The sequence below is a fragment of the Pseudorca crassidens genome, chromosome 7, assembly GCF_039906515.1.
Source record: "Pseudorca crassidens isolate mPseCra1 chromosome 7, mPseCra1.hap1, whole genome shotgun sequence".
Lineage (NCBI taxonomy): Eukaryota > Metazoa > Chordata > Mammalia > Artiodactyla > Delphinidae > Pseudorca > Pseudorca crassidens.
The window spans coordinates 53,890,579-53,911,081 of record NC_090302.1 but is presented as its reverse complement, the minus strand read 5'-3'; the positions used below and the strand labels follow the sequence as shown (position 1 = coordinate 53,911,081).

Genomic DNA, 20,503 nt, shown 5'->3' with positions numbered 1-20,503 from the left:
CATGTTTTAGTATTTCATTTTTGCTATGCATTGTAAAATGTTTCAGTTTTCAAGGTACATAGAAATTTCAGAAGTTTTCAAAAGATTATTATGGTAACATATTACATTTTATTTGATGAATATATTATGGTACAAGCTACCAATATTCAGATTTGGTCAAAATACTTTTTCTCCTTTTACTGTGCTCTTTTATTTGGTCAATGGAGTCCATGTATAAATTATTAAATATGTATGTATGTATATATTTTTTTATTTATTTAAATATAAGTATAAACTTATACACATTTAAAAGGCATTTCCTGCTGATAGTATTAAATAAGAATTTTCAAAAAGATTATGTAACATTTTTTATTGGAAAATCACTGGGTATGACTTCAGCTAAGTTACTATTTGAGTAAATAAACATTTTACATTTCGTTAAATTAATGCTAGGGATCTATTTATTGTTAACATTTCAGGAGAACATGGACATTAAGGTAGAAGAGTTGACTACAGTCATATCTGAACTCATTATGCCTTGATCGTCCTTCTAAATACATCTCCATAGTGTTCCTTATGTGTCTTTATTCATTTTAAACTCTAATTTATTTTTCATCATTATTTTTCATATAACCATATTTTTTTTAGAATTTTAGAATTTTGGAACCGGAACACATTTTGCATTTGAGAATCAAAAATTTATGATTGTAGTTAGTGATATTTTTGTATTTATCACAACATAGTTTATCTATACCAGACTATATAATAATAAGCAATTTGCTATAAGAAATTTAATTTATTCATTCCTCCATAAAATAACATTTGAATTCTTATAATGAAATGGTTATTTATGGAGTTGTTTTTCTTCTTGATAAGAAAACTAACTAAATTAGATTACATTAATCATTTTTGAGACTGTGATATGAAAGCTAATTTTCTACTTTTCTGTATATACATTTAGTAATTATATATGTTAAATGGCTCTTGCTAAAATTAGATCCCACCAAAGGGCACAAGGAAAATGTGTTGAAGCTAATATTGTTCATATCTCTACCTTTTTTGATTAATGAAAAATACTGTAATTTTTTCAATTGTTTGGAGGAAAATTTCAATGGCCATCTACTGCTATATAAGTAAAAGTTTGGCCTATCTTATATAATTTATAGAAAGTTAAGAATTCATTCAATAATTGTAGATGCTTTTATTTCTTTATCCTTGGGTTTGCATGTAAAGTTTTTATGAATTTATTTATGTGAATTAGTTATACATTCTTAAGTAGCACAATTCAAAAGATAAAAGAAAGTACATAATGCAGTGTCCCTCTCATTTCTGTTCCTCAGTTCTTCTCCTTAGAGGCAATCAAAGTTATCAAGTTCTTTGAGTATCACTCTGGAGATATTCTCTGAATGTACAAGCAGAATGTCTCTCTTTCCCTCGCATTAGCATTTTTAAATTTTTTTACGAATAGTAACAAAAATACTGAATCTTGCTTTTTTTTCCACCTAACGGTGTGTGTCAGAGATTTTTTTTATATCAATACTTGAAGGGCTTCTTTATATTTATGGGGAAATGACTATATTAGAAGGAGCTGAACTGCCCATTCTTCTTACCAAAGGGTAAAAAATGTTAAAATAATGTTGGATTACTTGTTATGGCTATATAGAGATAGAAAAGCAACATAGTCACATAAGACAAAAATTTCTCTTTAATTGTCATATATAAAGATATGCTTGGAAGAAATTTTTTGTTAGAAATGTGATGTTATGCATAAATCACAGTTATTTTATATATTACATATTACAGAAATAATAAATTTCTATTTTAAATAATTTTCTTAGCTTTACAGTTAGCCTGAATGATTTAAAAATGAAAGTCAAGCAAAACTATTTTCTCCACTTATTTTGGCAGAAGTATGTATGTCCATTATGATCTTAGTATTTTCTGTTTTCCTGTGTCCCATTTTCCCTGGGCCAACCTGAGCTCTCAGATAAAACTCCTCAGAGAGAGTACCACGAATCTTCTGCTTTCTGCACTAAATCCTAAATTGACTGAAGGTTCTGGGACCTTATTTTCAAAGCACTTAATAAAATGGGACTTTGAATGACTTGTAGTCTCCATTGCTTCATCTATATTCCATTCAGCTGTCAGTCAGTTTCACACTGCTCCAGCCTTGAAGCTGATAAGATCTAGAGGCAGTAATTTTATGGCTAAGGCTGTAAGACATTCTACTCCTAGAAATCTTGATAAACTAGAAGGTTAAGACAAACAGAATGACAGGGGCCTTCAGCTCCTCCTGAGCATAGCTGATGGATTCCCTTCTAAAGCAAAATACAATGAGTTATTCTAATTTTTAGCTATTTCATACTGAAACAGCATTTCAGAACCACAGGTGTGTTACAACATGCCAGAAATGGCTAGATTCTATTCCATCTAAAATCTAGATTAGGAAGGTTTAATGATGTTTGTAAATTCTACTTATAAATATGGAAGTAAACTATGTTCCAGATGACCTGTTGTATAACTTTAACTTGATCCTTATATTTATAAATCAAATTGCAAGTTAATTTACTAGTTTGAAACTACTGTAGATTTTGAAGGAAAAAAATCACTAATGTTTCATTTATGGAAGCTAGGTGATCCAGATAAAATATGAAATGTATTGGTGGCAAATTAAAATATACTGTCATCTGTGAGTTACATGTGAGTCAGTATTAGACCCATAAAATTTAATACTGCCTGTTCCACTGGCCCATGTCTTTTATTTTAATGAGGGAAAATTCTAAACGATGCCTATGACCAATTATCAATTCTCAAATGAAAGGGAGTTTCTCCATGTTCCCATGTTTATGAGTACATCCTCCAAAAGCATGTGATTTGGTTACCACTTTCTCAGTATGCATAGCTACAGTTGTATTTGTTGGCTATGGAATTGTTTTCTCTTAAAGTCTAGGTTTTTAAAAATTATAACTGTTGGTGCCCCAAAATTTCATGGGCTAGGGATTTTGTAATCTATCTGTAGAAAGTTAAAATAATTTAACTCATTTATTTTAAATTTACCCCCTATAAGTTTTAGTAACTTTTCCCATCTGCCTTGTGAGAAAGGAAGATGTGATTTTTAATTGTCCTTTCAAAATTATAGGAAAGATGCAGTTAGACAAGAAAAGGAAATATAAAATTAGGAAGGAGGTAAAGAGGTCAGAATTCGCAGATGATATGATTGTGTACCTGATAAAAATCATAGAGAATCAAATGAAAAACTAGAACCAATAATAAGAGAATTTAGTAAAGTGACTTAGTACAAAATTAATATACAAAGAAATCAATAGCTTTTCTAAATACAATTGACAGTAGCTAGAATATAATGTAAGCAAAGATCTCATTTATAATAAACTCAGAATATGCCAGGCAGTAAACTAACAATATATGTGCAAGATCCAGCTGCTGAATAAAACTTTTTAAGTTCCTAAGGGACAAAAAAAGAAGCTTGAATAATTGAAAGAGAAGTTTCAGTATCAAACATTTTGAATCTCCCTAAATTAACTTAAAAATTTTGATATGATCCTAATCAAGATACCAATAGATTTTTTCTTTTATAAGAAATACTGTTTACATAAATAAACATGCAAGAATAGTGAAGAAAGTTGTATAAAAAGAAAAATAATGATGCGTGGTGTGGGACATAAACAGCCCTACCAGTTGTTCAAACATATATAAAATTAATAATTAAAACAGAATTGTCTAGGCACATGAATAGACCAGTATAGGCCAGTAATAGACTATAGGCCAAATGCATATAAGAATACAACATATGACAAATGTGGCATTGCCTGTCAATAGAGAAATGATATTATTGATAAATAATGCTTGGGACAGCTGGATAACTATTTTTAAAAGAAAATTAGATTGGTTCCATACATTGCTCCTTATATAAAAATTAATTTCACTTGGATGGAAAATTTTTTTTATTATTATTCTGTTATAGTGGGGAAACATGATGTAAAATTCAGATCCTACAAAAAAATACGCTGATGTGATCAACTACATAAAAGTAAAAACATTCCATATGACAGAAACCACAGCAACAAAAGGCAACAGTGAAACAACAACCTCGCATAAAGTTTTGAAATGTTATATTCAAAGCATGAATTCGTTTAATATATAGACCACTCATAGAAATCCTTCAGAAAAAAAAGAGACCAAAATGAGGAAGGCATTTGAAGAAGCAGTTCACTGAAAAGGAAATGAAAAATAAACTACAAAGATACCATTTTTCATCTCTCACACAGGCAAAGTTAAAAAGTTAGTAAACCTTGGCAAAGGTGTGAAGAAACAGGCAGTTTCATTGTTGATAGTACTAAATTGGTACAGGATTGGAGAGCAATAAGGAAATTTTTATTAAGATTGAAAATCCAAAAAAAAAAAAAGATTGAAAATACACATAGCCGCTGACTCAGAGAGTACTTCTAGGAATTTAATCCACTGATGATACTCTTACATATGTGAAATGCTGCATAAACAACTGTATTCATTGTAGAGTTATTTGTATTAGAAAAAGATTGGAAGAATCCTAATTGTCTATCAGCAGATAAATAGTTAAATACATTTTAGTGCATTTGTTCATTCAGTGGAATTTTGTACGGCCATTAAAAAGAGTGAGGCAGTGTGTGTATGTGTTTGCATGTGTGTAGATAGATAGATAGATGTGGAAAGATCTCCAGATATATTGTTAAATGAAAAAGCAAGGAGTAATGTATGTGTGTGTGTGTGTGTATGTGTGCGCATGCGCACGCATGCGTGCACATGGTGCACGTGTGCATTTAAATAGAAATATACATTTCTATATGCTTATGTAAGTACAAAGATATCTCTAGAAGAAGGAATGAAGGAAAAAAAGGTGGGAGGCATGTGAATATATTTTCTATTCAAAAAAAGTGATTTATTATTTTAAAAAATCTTAGTCAAGCTCTTAATGATTATAAAGTGTATCTATTTGGTCATGCTATCCAAATGCATGTAACTGAAACAACCCTTTCTTTATGTGCCCAGTATAAAGATTGTCTATGAGGTATCATGATTCAAGTTAAACCTTGATCCTAGGTTTCAGAAAAAATTCTTCTTTATTAGACTGTTGAAAGTTTAGAGAATGAAAATATGCATTAAATTTAGTAAAGATTTCTAGAGCCATTCTTATTCAATATTTTGGGGTGAAGGTGAATGTTTGGTATATTCATGTACTTAGAGTCACTCACTCTCTCAAACATTTATTGAGCAATCACTATTGACCAGCCACTGTGCTTCTATGAATATAAAGGTTTACAATATGAGTAATGGAGCTAATTTCATCACTGAAAGGTACCTAATCCTCCAAGGCAAAAATAGAAATACACAAATAGCCCCCAGACGTCTTTTAAGTGGTTAGTTTCATTTTCTTTCTCATCACATTATTTTTTAAATCACAAACGTTAATATGTTGTAAATTGATTAATTTTAGATTCACGAAAATTGTGCTTATCTTCTGATTATGTTACTAACATAAACTGCAAAATTGTCTAAATGCTGGGTAGGATTGGATAGCAAGAGAATGAAAAAGAATGAAAATAGCAAAAATCCATATAATAAACTTTAAAACCACCCTTTAAACAGAGTTAGCAAGGGCCATTTTAGGAATGCCTGTTACCTCCCTACTTATTCTCCCTGAAGTATTAATTGCAGTCTAACCCTGGCAAAGAAAATAAATTTGATTATGTTTTAGTGCAGTGTTCTCAAACTTGAGTGTACATTATGTGTGGAGCATTGATTAAATGCACGGCTGGACCCCACCCCCAAGGCTTTTGATTCAGTGTGGAGAAGGACCCAAGATGTGCATTTCTTATAAGCACCTGGTGACTCTGGTAATGCTGATCCAGAATTACACTTTGAGAAAACCTCTGTTTTAGTGATTATATGAACTAAATACAAAGTGAAAATGTTCTTGGTACTCAGAATAATCTGCAAAAGGCAGATTTGAAATCTTAAATTTGAAACTATCAACTTGGCCTTAAATCCTATCACTTAATCCTAACCCAGCAGATTCCTGAAGGGTAATTGTAGCCCTGAGTGCTTATACAGTTGATATCTCAAAATTAGTTTTATTGTCACACATCAGTAATGCCAGTTTCACAAAGTCCTGGTGAGGGTGGAGGGAGGTAGGCTTTACAGAATAATCAGTGGAAGCCCGATACAACAGTCTTGGTTTCAGTTCACCTAGTTAAACCAAATGTTCTCAGAACACATTCAGTTCATGCAGGTATCTTCTTTATATGTTTTTTTCTTATCAATATTTCAAAATAGCTTTAGGTGGTATGAAATTGCCAAAACTTCAGTCTGAAAGCATAATGATTAAAATTTTTTTCTCTAGATGTCATAAAATTATCAGTGAGTAAAAAATATTTCATGTAGTTAAGCGTTTGCAAGACCTAAGCCTTCTTTGCTCTAAATGCTTAGTGTATAAGATTAAGATTTTGTCTTAGGTTTTATTCAAGAGGAGATGAAAAGCAAAGCTGGCTAGGTGTGTTTTCTGGGCTTTTTTAAGAGTTAAAAGAACAACCCGTCCTGAATATCTGAGTTAAGCTTCTTTTTAATATTGCTGTGGAGTAATAGATTCATATGTTGATTTCTATATCACTTGAATATACAACTTACAGAGCGGTATCATATTCACAGCTTTATCCTCAGTGAGCTGTTTCTATCTGCATTGCAGGGACACGTGGGCCCAAGAGACACCTGTAGATCCTTAGAAGGGATCCAGTTACTAGAAGGGAACTGATTTAACTGCTTCGTGCAGGGCATTCAAAGTTTGAGGGCCACAATCTACAATGAGAAATACCTTTACTTTGTGGCCCAGTACTCATACACATACATATATGCATACATTCATGAGTATACATCTATATATACACACATGACTATTATATACATATATACATTCATAGACAGAGGACTAAAACCAAAGTTCCAGGAAACAATACTTACCTGTACTGTGTGCCAGGACATTTGAGTATTTTCTACTCTATTTGATTTCTTTAATTTTTAAAAAATGCTGGTCAGGATAATTGATTTCATAACCTACTAATGGGTTACACCTTACTTTCTGAAAAGCGCTGCTTTGGACAAATTGAAGAAGAGATCAAACCATTAGCAATACAGATATGAGCCACCAGAATGCAGTGTCCATTCTTTTTTTTTGGTTTTTAGTTGTTGTTGTTTTGCATTGCTAACAAGTGCCCAGATAATTCTAACAAGTGTCTAGGACCACTCTTGGAGAAAAACCTGGGTTGTGATTATATAGACTGCATGTAAAGTGAAAGGGTTTGTTTCCTTTGTGTTTCTGGTTGAAGTACTTGCTATAGAAGTCCCCCGCCACCCAACACACACACACCAGGAGGTGGTCATTTCTAACAGGTATAAGGGCGCTGGTCACATGCTCGTGTCAGCAGTCACAGATACTTTTTCTGAACAAGCCACCAAGTAGAAATTGTTTCTGTCTTACTTGATCTCAAATGCAAACAAAATATCAAGTCTTACAGTTCAGGAGAAAAATTACCCCAAAGGAAATTTCCAGTCTTAAGTGTATTCTCTTCATTGAGTTTCTCTAAAGAATTTACTATTCTTTCACAAGGAAACAAAAATGCTGTTTCTCTAAGAAAGTGTTAACTGGTGAGGTTAATAGAACAACCTGTATTAACAAGAAAATTCAATCATTATATAACTGTTTTTATGATGAGTAAAATTTAACTATCCATTCAAAAGTTTTTGTTGCTTTTTAAGTTGATCACTTTGAAATCATTTTCAAGTAATGCTTATTAATCATATGTAAACCCTTTCCTATTGGAAAGTAAATCTTGTTAACAGTAAATCATGTAGCAAATTTTAATTTTACAAGCCACCCCTCAGAAGATAGTTTCATTAAAAACAGTGATATTTCCTCTTGATTTATATTCTTGTTATATTTGTATAAAATGGAAATACTGTTGACCTCAGAGTGATAAACCTTGGATTCCAATCTCATGGTTAACACCTATGTAATCTCAAGAAAGTCCCCCAATCCCAGAGAGCCTCAATTTTCTGATCTGTGAAAAGGAGATAATATTGCTTGCCTTTGCTGTTTCACAAAGTTGTGAAGATCAAATGAGAATTAATGTAAAAAAGCTTTATAAATCATAAAGCATTATAGTATTACTTCTATTTTTAAATCACTTTCTTAAACAGTTCTAGAAAGGAAATAATTTCTACCATGAGACCAATTTTAATTATAGTGGTAGTTGAATATATCAATCTTGACCTTCAGTCTTTAAAAAAGATTAAAAAGCCATTTCAGAGTCAAGAGAATATGCCTTGACCTATAAAGACAATGAATAAGATGATATAATTGTTCTTTTTCCTTCTGTCTTATTGGCATGTAATTGAATGACTGGCTGATGTTTACATTAAGACAAAGTCCTAATTGTCCACATATATCATATTCTATTTGGGCCATTGAATAGATGTGCATAATGTGTATATAAATCACATGTACAGGGAATCCTCTTTTTTGCCCCATGCAACTCATGCAAAAGTTTCAGCACCTCTCACTTTGAGATCAGTCTTCCTCTTCCTTTTTACTGAGCGTGATTGGCATTCCCCAACATTGATGTATCCTGACGTTGGAAATAAGGTTAGCTCTAAAATAATTGTTTCCAAAGTTACTTAAAAATAAATAACTCTTTCTGTTAAAAGTAAATAATGGTGATGATAAAATTAATATCAACAATTTATGAAAGGCTCCGAACCTCTCCACATTTCCCTGCATTTGAAACTGAGGTTTACCTTTTTGACATCATCAACTGCCCCTAAATGAACCCTGGGCTCCAGCCAGTCTTGATTACTTGTACTTGAAGTATCTGTGAGTGGCATCAATTTTACTGAAGATGTTGTAGAGGAGAGAGCTGAGGTTTAGCATCACACTTTCCAGAGCACAGTCCCTCAAAGCCTCTCTGCACCACCTGTCCCCCCCAGTCTGTCCATTCATTTTACCAATGAGCATTCACCGCCAGTGTGCCCAGATCCCCGTCTCCTCAAATCTCTCACCCCTTCAGCAGAGCACTTAAACCTGATACTAACTCTGCTAAACAAGGGGCCATCCTGTGATAAGGATTCTCCTTCCTTAAAAGGCAATGGGGAGCTATAAATACCAATAATAAATAACGATGGGGAATTATAAATAATGGGGAAATGCTTTTTTTTTCTTTTTGCATTGTTCTCTTTAAAAGTATTTGCTGCCTTAAGGAAACAATAAACAAGATGAAAAGACAACCCTCAGAATGGGAGAAAATATTTGCAAACGAAGCAACTGACAAAGGCTTAATGTCCAAAATATACAAGCAGCTCATGCAGCTCAATATCAACAAACAACCCAATCCAAAAATGGGTGGAAGACCTAAATAGACATTTCTCCAAAGAAGACATAGTTTGCCAACAAACACATGAAAGAATGCTCAACATCACTAATCATTAGAGAAATGCAAATCAAAACCACAATGAGGTATCACCTCACACTGCTAGAATGGCCATCATCAAAAAATCTACAAACAATAAATGCTGAAGAGGGTGTGCAGAAAAGGGAACCCTCTTGCACTGTTGGTGGGAATGTAAATTGATACAGTCATTATGGAGAACAGTATGGAGGTTCCTCAAAAAATTAAAAGTAGAACTACCATACGACCCAGCAATCCCCCTACTGGGCATATACCCTGAGGAAACCATAATTCAAAAAGAGTCATGTACCACAATGTTCACTGCAGCACTATTTACAGTAGCCAGGACATGGAAGCAACCTAAGTGTCCATAGAGAGATGAATGGATAAAGAAGATGTGGGACATGGATGCAATGGAATATTCCTCAGCCATAAAAAGAAACGAAATTGAGTTATTTGTAGTGAGGTGGATGGACCTAGAGTCTGTCATACAAAGTGAAGTAAGTCAGGAGAAAAACAAATACCGTATGTTAACACATATATATGGAATCTAAGAAAAAAAAATGGTTCTGATGAACCTAGGGGCAGGACAGGAATAAAGACACAGATGTAGAGAATGGACTGGAGGACATGGAGGGGAGGGGGAAGGGGAAGCTGGGACAAAGTGAGAGAATAGCACTGACATATATACACTACCCGATGTAAAACAGATAGCTAGTGGGAAGCAGCCGCATAGCACAGGGAGATCAGCTTGGTGCTTTGCGACCAGCTAGAGGGGTGGGATAGGGAGGATGGGAGGGAGGCTCAAGAGGGAGGGGATATGGGGATATATGTATATGTACAGCTGATTCACTTTGATATGCAGCAGAAACTAACACTGCATTAACTAACTAACTAACATTGCAAAGCAATTATACTCCAATAAAGATGTTTAAATAAATAAATAAATAATGGAAAAAGTATTTGCTGCCTTAGTAAAAGTACAATATTGATCTCTTCTTTGAGCTTGGGAAAGGAGAATATAAACAGAATATTTACTGGACATCCAGACATCATTTGACCCCTCTTCTCTGTTCTCTCAACCTCTTTCCCTAAGGGCTTAGGTGTGACTTTTCTCTGTTGTCCTTTTCAGGACACTGATTCTTGGGTGGATATCTTACAAGCCTCAAGTGACCTTGGGTGCTTAGAGACTCTCCACTGGTCCCTGGATTCCAACAAGGCAGCATTAGCATTTGAGTGACTGGAAAAGAGTTTGCAGCCTGTGTTTTAGGCCACATGTTTATCATAGTGTGTATCTATCCCGCATCAGGTAATAGGTGCCCTGTCCCCTTCAGGTCCTTCTTAGAGGGATTGCTGTATCTTTTTTTTTTTTTTTTTGCGGTACGCGGGCCTCTCACCGTTGTGGCCTCTCCCGTTGCGGAGCACAGGCTCCCGACGCGCAGGCTCAGCGGCCATGGCTCACGGGCCCAGCCGCTCCGCAGCACGTGGGATCCTCCCGGACTGGGGCATGAACCAGTGTCCCCTGCATTGGCAGGCGGACTCTCAACCACTGCACCACCAGGGAAGCCCGGTTTGCTGTATCTTTGTAGGAGCTCCACTGAGCTTTATTTTTTTTCCTCCTAGATGTGAAATACAGCTTCTCCCTGTTCCTACTGATTTCTGTCCCTAATTCCTGAGAAATCATGGAAGAGTTTCTTCACTGGTGCAGTCTGCAACAGACATGCATACTTTCTATATTCCAAACAAATAGGGGTTTCTTCTGCCTTACAGAGCCCAGGTATTTTTTTCCTTGAATCTACCACACAAGAACTAAGGTCTTCCTGTTGCCATGTGGTCATATTTGTATCACATTTGTGACCATGCCACTCTATTTCAGAAGAAAAAATAGTTGTCATAGTCTTTAATGAGCACTCCATTCTTAGTATGGAGGGAAACCACTTGTGCCCAAATGAGGGAAACCACTTACACTGTTCCCTGGGATTCTGTCTTTTGAGAATTCAGTGTTTGGTTGGGGGAGCTGAGTCACACCTGTATTTACTTTAATTCTGCAGTTCCTAACTGGTGACACAAGGTCAGACATCGTTTTCTCATGGCAACTAGTATTACCTTCCTCTCTTTCTTCGCCCAAATTAAGCTTCACTCACAGCAAAACTCATGGGTGTCCCTGCACTCTCTGATGAAAGTCTGTTTTCCTGAATAGTCTTCACTGTGAACTACTCTCAGCAAGTGCTCAAACCTGGTCTGATTTTTCGAATTATGCTCTGTAGTGCCTTGTCATGGGACACACTGCAAAGAGGTCTTTCATCTTTCTGCTAATGTGCAGTCAGAAAGAAACCTGGCCTATGCATGTAGGAAGCTCTCCACATTACCTGAGCTCTGACTCTTCAGACTTTGTCAGGCATTCTGTTGGGGTAGCATCTGAGGCTGGTGGTCTCACACTTATAATTCCTATGGCTGGAAGACTTTTCATTGATCTCTATCGCTTTTCTGCCCCAGAAGCCTGCCAGTCCTCTAATATTTCAGTGGTGTGTCTAAACACAGTGCAGAATCCTCTTCTCCAGTTTCTGAAAGTGTTTCTGCAGTAGCACTGGACCAAGGGTTTCTGTCTTTGACTGATAACCACCCTCAGAGTAGATTCCCATTCTCATGGGAATCCTGTTTTAGCTGGCGAACGTGGAGGGTTTTAATTCATCCCTAGTATATTGCTAACGATCTTTTTTTAGTCTTCCAGAAAAGACTGATTTTTCTAAGAATTCATGTGCTCATGGTGGCTGGAATGGTTATCAGTTTCTTACCTGCTCTTTCACATAGGGAGTTGTAAGTCTCACCCACTCCAGTAATGACACTTAATGCTCTATAAGCCTTTCCATGCTGAACATCTCATCTCAAATGGAACATCCCACCATTTGATCTCAGAGGAGTTGCCATAGCTTCTTATCTGATTATGAATCAATAGTTCAGGATCATCATGAACCAGTCTAAACTGCCAAGCACCATGTATCCTAGCATTAGATAATCGTGAAGAAGAAATGTGCACTATTGACGATTCAGTCCTAGGGTGATTATTCAGTAAGAGATACAACTGGGCACTGTACCTTAGTTCAGACAATTGATTTTTCAAACAAAAAGCTAAGGTATACTCATAGTCTAAAGCTTAATTAGTTTAGGGAAGAAATGGAAAATGTTTATTTACCATACTTATTTTTTAATTGTCAAAAATAACCACAAATCCTTTAGTCATAAAGAAATAAAAATTGCTGTTAACAAACAAAGCCAGATGTGGATTTCTCCCTCATTATTCCTCAGCTATTATATTTTTGATAATTTTTACCTTTCACTTAAACCTATAAAATCACAAGATACAGATCATTTTATTTTTAAGTAGACCGAAATCTAACCTCAAATTTTCCACACTCAAACTTCAAAGAAAATGTAGGCATTTTAGCAAATTTGAATTTTGAGCAAATTCTTCCTAGAAGTGATTTACAGTCACATGAGGATAAGACTTTCCAGCTGTCTTTTTATATATGTTTTTTTGGTTGGTTTTTTTTTTTTGGTTGTTTTTGTTTGTTTGTTTGTTTAGTTTTTTTTCATGTGGGCCATTTTTAAAGTCTTTATTGAATTTGTTACAATATTTCTTCTGTTGTCTTTTATGTTTTGGTTTTTTGGCCGTGAGGCATGTGGGATCTTAGCTCCCGGACCAGGTATCGAACCCACATCCCCTGTGTTGGAAGGCGAAATCTTAACCACTGGACCGCCAGGGAAGTCCCGATATATGTTTTCTCTCTGAAAACAAGAGCACTTATTGATGCCTTTTTAAGAGATGTAATACTGAGGTCCTTTATAGTTTTAGTTTAACATTTTGGTAAAATGTTTACTCATTACATTTACATTACTCTTTCCATAATTTTTTTTTGGTTTGTACAATATCATTTTCTTCAGTTTATTTTCAAGTATAATGATGAACTACATTAACCTTCCATCTGGTAAAGAGTGTTGCAGAAGCCAATTAACTTAATTTTGTGATTAAAAAAAAGTTAATCATATAATAAATTGTATTATATCATCTTATGAATTATTATATACTTTAAGAGTATTTTTTCTATAATTTCTACCTAACATTCTTTTCTGTATTACATTTTATTAACTCTAGGGAAGAAGAACAAGTAACTTGGGGAAATAACATAAAATTAAAGCTACTAATTCCTAAGAAAATTAAATTTAATGTTGACATAATTGAGACTGAACATTCTGTATATAAAGTATTCCACCATAAAGCAGTTGTAAACTTGATGGAAAAAAAAAAGACTTTGCTTTGCTATGGATTTTGCCATCCATCTTTTTTTTTTTTTTTTGGTAGGGGGAGGCAGTATGTTGAAATTTCAAGGCATCATTAATTTTCATAGCCAATGTAAAGTATGTTATCTGTATTTGAAAGCATGAAATATTTTTTATAACTGCTTATAGGGATGTTGAGTTGATCAGATAGCAAAAATAAAAATAATGATTTCTTTCCTAGATAGTGTGATTTTTAATTTAACTGTAGTTAATATTGTTAATAGAATCTAGTAATCAAATACAGGGTGTTTGGAACCTGATCTTACAGTAAGTGCTATAGTGCTAGGAGCTGAGAGATAGTGATCTTTAAATATGAGGTTATCGAGAGTGCATCTCATTTATTATTGGCACCTGCTACTTAATTAAGGTGTTATGATTGCTCATGGTGTGCTGAGATTACACGGAAGAAAACTGTTTCTCTGATTGTCCCTTTTTTTGTTGGCTCTGAATTATCTTCTCTTCTACATTCCATTTCTGCTATCATTTCTAATAGCTCTGCCTCACCACCACATCCTAAACTATGATGTAGGGACCACGATTACATCTAAATGTGTTCATACTAATGACCCTCCACTTCCAAATTTTAATACAGGGTTTAGAGAAGAATGGATAGATTTAGAAGCTTTTGAACATTGATGAAGGTGTCTTTGCACATTTGCATTAAAATACTAATGCATATTAATAAAACACAAATCTGCAGTAGTTTTCTTTTGTGACAGAACGGAACAAATATTAAATACTCTTTGGGTGGGAGACTGTTTAGAAAGAGAGCGGTTACTCTCTCACATGTTGAACTACGAAAGTCAAGAATATTTTAACTAGCACAATCCTCTGGGGTTCCTGCTTCTCAGGTCTCCCTTCTTATATAATTATGGAATATTCAAAAAGGTTTACTTTTGTGATTGAGCTTATTATTAGTGTGCCTATTTTTATGTTATTCTCTGGGATTGGGGGGAGGAAGGAGGAAATACACATTTAGTGAGAGCTATTCATTAGCCACCATTGAAGAAGAAATTGAACTTTAAAGAATCTATCAAAAATTCTCTGGTGAGCCTTTTATTACTATCTTGTCTTGAGCCCTTTTTTTAATGACATCTATTATCAGATTGAAATGGCGATTGAGACGCTGCAAAAGTCTGACGGTCTGTCCACTCACAGAAGCTCTCTTCTCAACAGCCATGTAAGTTGCCTCTTCTTCATGTAAACTAATCTCTTGCTTGTTCTGCATGTGTTGCTTGCTTCTAAATGCTTGTTTTATTTATTTACTTATTTATTTTGCTTCTTAACCTTCCTTTCTCAGCCCCTTATGATCTCTGTATCACTTAATGGCAATTTTGCACAGTGGAATATCTAAAAATAGAGCCCCCAATATACTACTTCACTAGGTTTTTTTACTGTTTTGATACAGATATATTTCCAAGTTAATAACAAGCTACCAAATATTGGTAAAAAGTAACTGATGATTTAAATTTTTCTAGTGTGATATTTATTTACTGTGAAGCAAATGTTTATAATCTGCATCTTCGAGTCTGAGACAGAGAAATGGTCGTGTCTGTTTGTATGACCAGTAATATTCTTTAAGTGGAAAAAAGATTGTTAATGCCAAACCCAATGATAAACTGTTCGAAATGATTTATTTACCAGTAAGACTATATAAAATGAGCAGGAAACAGCTACCTAGATGAGCTCAGGTCCTAAGACCTAAAGAAAAATGAATCCGGGCCAAAAGAAGAAGTGGGATTCTAGATAAGCCATAAACTGCCAATAATTCAGATAAAACAGGATTATTGTTACTATTTTTTAAAGCTTTTAACTGTTATCAGATGCAGCATCACTACAACACCGGTGAGTGTAAGAAGAATGATGACAATTTGTGAAACTATAAACATTTTCATCAAATGTACAAATTTTGGGGACTCAATGAAAATGATGATTAAAAATTATTTTGTTATGATTTCTGAATATATGGGAAAAAGTAAATAGACCTATGATTTAAATCTGTCTAGACAGTTCTGCTGAATTAATGTCAGTAACAATATAGTAAGAATTAGAGTTTTTCCTCCCAGCTGACAGTGTATTCTTAAATTTGGAGATAAAATTATTATTTTTAATTCTTCCCCATATTTTGTGACTGAAAAGTCCAAAATTGGATCACCCAAGTGAAATAAAATATCATTATTTTTTTCAATAAACCTGAAACATTTAGCTCATAGAAAATGTTTCACTGTGCTTTTTAAATATTTGAATTTTCAAACATTTAAATTTTATATTCCAACATAACACAAAATACTTCCTTATGTTCTTACAACATTTATTTTTAGATGAAGTGGTTTGTTTCTTTTTCAAAGGGAAGTATATCATGACAAATAAAAACAAGTTAACCTACTTGGAGAATGACTACAATTTTGATGGAAATTATAGATTCTAAATTATAAAACAACATATACCTTGGCCCTTCTTTTGAAAGTTTAAGGAATATGATTTTTCCCCTTTCTGAAAGTTTGTATGCAGTACATCACTCTTTTACATGTTTCATAGGTATATTCCTGCTGTGCTAGCATGAGTCTGTGGTTGTGTGTAGAGACTGATTTACTCTCAACTTTTAGGATGTATGTTTTGGGGAGGGGGCGAGGACCATCTGGTGTTTTGTTTTGAAAATGGCAAGGGAAAATGTTGTTCATTTTTAGTTGAAAATGTGCAGGGATATAAGAAAAAGAATCCTGAAATTTCCAGTTACCTTTTTTGAACTTTCAGACTTCTATGAAGTTGTGCTTTGATATTCAATTCACATCTCATTGTCATTTGAGATATATACTTCAGTAAAATATGTGATGTGTTTAATTTTAACTTGAATTACCCATCTTAATTAGTATTTTTATGAACAGTAATGTGGATATAAGAACATTTTTGTATATTTTTATTTGTTGGTTTTTTGAAACTTTTCAAATATGTTTTTTTCATTGTTATTCTCTTGTAAAATTCATGAAGTAATATTTAATGTTAATGAATGTGTGAATTAAGCTGCATAAACAACAGATACATGTTTGTTACTCTATGGCTTTGTACTTTTTATTACATAGCATGGCAACTCTTCCATACTGTTTATAACTCCCAGAGGCATTTCAGTATATACAGAGTGGGCATAAATGTTGCTAATGTAGTGATAATCTTTCTCTAAATATCTTGATTCACTTTTATTACACCTCTGAGGTACAGTTAAGTTTATTTAAAAGCAACACATTTATAGTCAAGTCTCTGGAAATACAAAGGATTCTAAAGATGTTTATAAACAGTGGAGAAGGGATCAGTGTTTTCTGCTGACCGGTCAGGCTTTGTTTCCACCTGAACCCATTAGAAGATCATGCTGTCTTTCTGTCCTTGGAAAATTAGTGATGCTCCTAATTTTTGTTAGATTTATCCAAGCAACTGGCATAAGCTACTACATGCATTCCAGTTGATAATCACCTGCTAAGGGTATTTTAAATTCTGTTAAAACCTAATTGATGATTTTCAGTTGTGTAGAAAAATTTTAGTGGCGAGGGTTTTTTTTAATTTAAATATGGCTAACAACTTAAATGTTAATAAGCTCTAAGTTATCTTTATCCCTTCCTATATAGCACATAATATAGAATCATTTGAGGTTTGTGGGATTCTTTGAAGTGGACATAAATTCAACCTTATGATAATAGTTCCCTGACATCAGTTTCTACAAAGGATCAATTTCATTAGGCAAAATTTAGGAGAAATTATCAATAATTTGTGTCCCATACTTACTAGTTTCTGAAGAGGGATCTTAGTCATGATTTTTGAGCTGAAAGTCTGTTGTCATTCTATTTTGCAATATGGAATAGATGGATTTTCTATTTTCTCTTTATATATTCGATTATTCACAATAATTTGGAAAATTCTTATTAGGATAAAATCAAATAAATAATCCCCTGTTGGTATAATCCAACTTGATTTCTTTGTTTTTCACCTCTCTTTCTACACATTAGAAGATTTAGTGAGGTATTAAATTTTATATCCCTTTTTCAACATATTCTTAAGAGTATTTTGTACTACTGGTCTATTTTTATCATCATGCTCTTATCATCCAGGTCAAAAATGCATGTATAACTTGCCTATTTCATACCCAACATAGTGCCTCATCTGTGACTGAGTAGTTACACTGAGTGCCATGTTCCCTTCTATTAACATTATTAACATAATGGCACTTATTCCAGTAGTAGCATTATATAGGCAGACAATAAATATTTATTGACAAGTGAAAATTCCAAGACAGTAAAGATTTTATATGTTTTATCCACTGATGCACCCCTGGTGCCTAGAACAGTGCCAGGTACATAGTAGGTGCTCACTAAATATTTGCTAAGTGAATAAATGTAAGAGACAAGTAATAGAAGGGAACAGACCTTATTTTGCCTTCAGTGTTCTAAGTACCTTCGCCAATCATGTATGCATTTATTTGGGGACTCACACGTGTATTCTTTGTTACCAAGTATGCTTCAATTAGGTGTATGTGTGAGCATTGTTGATAAGACAATGGTCTCCCTGCACACCATTTGAGTGGAAGAATGTATGGCCGAGCTATCATTTCCCCGTGTACAACCTTTAGTTTTTTTTATTTAAATATTTTTATTTCTAAATTTTTTGGCATGTGAAGATGTTATGGGTAAATGATGTGTAGTCTGCCTAAATCAAATTAGAATATCTTAATTTTCTTCATTGCAGACTTAAGTTTATTTTATACTTCTTCTCAGTTGTAAATAATATAAATTGGCATTTAATGGTTATATTGTATCAAATTTGGGATATTTTAGATTATAAATTTAAATACAGAAACATTCTTAAATTAATTGTTCCCAAATTTCACGTAATGTTTTTCAGCTTGTGCATTTTTAAAATTCCATTTAAAGTATATAAAAAGCTTTAGGCATTTATTTTATATACCTTTTACTATCTAGTAAATAATGATTTTTGCTGGTTTTAGCTACTGAAATATATTCAGCTCAAAGCAAAACCTTGTTTTATGCTTACTTTCTCTTGACTTGGCTGTGCTGTAAATATAAGTTATGATGGAAATAAGACCTGTCAAAATGCACATCATCAGTGAACTGAACTTAAAATGAATCCTAATGGATAATAATCCATCTGGGGGAAAATGCCAATGTTACATTTAGATGTTAATTGGGGAATGCAATAATGTATATTTTTTTAATTTGTCAATCAGTATTTCCCTTTGGGACAAATAGGAACTGTTCATCTTCCTTAATCTACCCTGATTAATATAGATTAAATGCAAAGGTTGAAAGATGCAATTATCTTGGTTTCTACCCTTACGTGAATTTACATTAGTTCATTAGTAGAATAAACAGGTTTTAAATATAAAGGTTAAAAGTTCCTATGGTATTTCATGGGCTTTTAAAATTATAAATATAAACAAATATTTTATAAGACATCTTATAAAAGAGTAAAAGAAATAGCAATAGTTATTTCTAAATTACTAAATGTTAAGGGTATTGAATTAGTGTCCAAATACATTTTATAAAAGAGGAAATCCAAGGAAACAATATATCTTCTAATAGGCATGAACTTCCCTGGGGCAGCACGTGGAGTGTATACCTTCAGGTTACACTTAACTGCCAAGTTTCTCTTATAATAAAAATTAATCCTTTCTTATACTATGTTTTAGACTCAAAGATCTGACAGAATTTTATCACCGTGTCAAAACTCGAAGGTTAAATACTGGCATGTAGAATGCAGATTAATCCCCAGCTAAATCTCAAAATCTTATCTGGTAGCTCCTAAACCAGTTTCCACTTACACAGTCAATTTGTGGGAGCACTACTCCTGGGTGTGCAGTTGTTGGCAGGCTTCCTAGTTGGAGCAGTCATGGCTGCAGCAGAGCCACCTCCATCCTTCAGGGCTTTTACCTCCGCTTGACCTCCTGCCCTTCCCAAGTGATCTCCAGGCTTCTGGGAAGGAATAAGAGCTCCTCCTCCTGCAAGCAAAGGGCAGGGAACAAAGTGTAGCTTTGCTACTGTAAAAGTGATCGTCACTAGAATACCTGCATACCCACTCTTGTGGAATTTTTCAAACCAACTAATGATTTTATATATATATATATAAAATATACATATGTATGTAAATATGTATACACGTGTGTGTGTACACACACAGACACACAAATACATATTACAGATAAACTCAGATTTTTAAAAACTGGATTAGAAATGAAGAAAAACCTTTAACAATGTAAAATTATGTAAGAAGAACAATCAGTTTGCAAAAGAGCCAGTCCAGATTCTGTGACTTGCTTAGCCACTTCAGAGGACCATGTGGCCAATCCAATAAAAGCTTCGTTTTCTCCAGGTTATTCACTAGGGGCTTGAGTAATATTATTCAGGCTTATGAGTATTTTATTTTTATTATTTTTATTTATTTTATTTTATTATTATTATTTTTTTGCGGTACGCGGGCCTCTCACTGTTGTGGCCTCTCCCGCTGCGGAGCAGAGGCTCCGGACGCGTAGGCTCGGCGGCCATGGCTCACGGGCCCAGCCGCTCCGCGGCATGTGGGATCTTCCCGGACCGGGGCACGAACCCGTGTCCCCTGTATTGGCAGGAGGACGGACTCTCAACCATTGCGCCACCAGGGAAGCCCTGGATCATGAGATATTAATAAACTCTCATTTT

At 34.1% G+C, this 20,503-nt stretch overlaps 1 protein-coding gene across 7 annotated transcripts in view; it reads left to right on the top strand.

The window, feature by feature from the left end:
• Positions 1-20,503, top strand: part of RFX3 (regulatory factor X3) — a 289,832-nt gene that overhangs the window by 197,473 nt on the left and 71,856 nt on the right. For all 7 annotated transcript variants that reach the window (XM_067744268.1, XM_067744267.1, XM_067744270.1 and 4 more), the window contains one exon: positions 14,914-14,988. In XM_067744268.1, the coding sequence (XP_067600369.1) occupies positions 14,914-14,988 (75 nt within the window). The remainder of the gene's footprint in view (positions 1-14,913; positions 14,989-20,503) is intronic.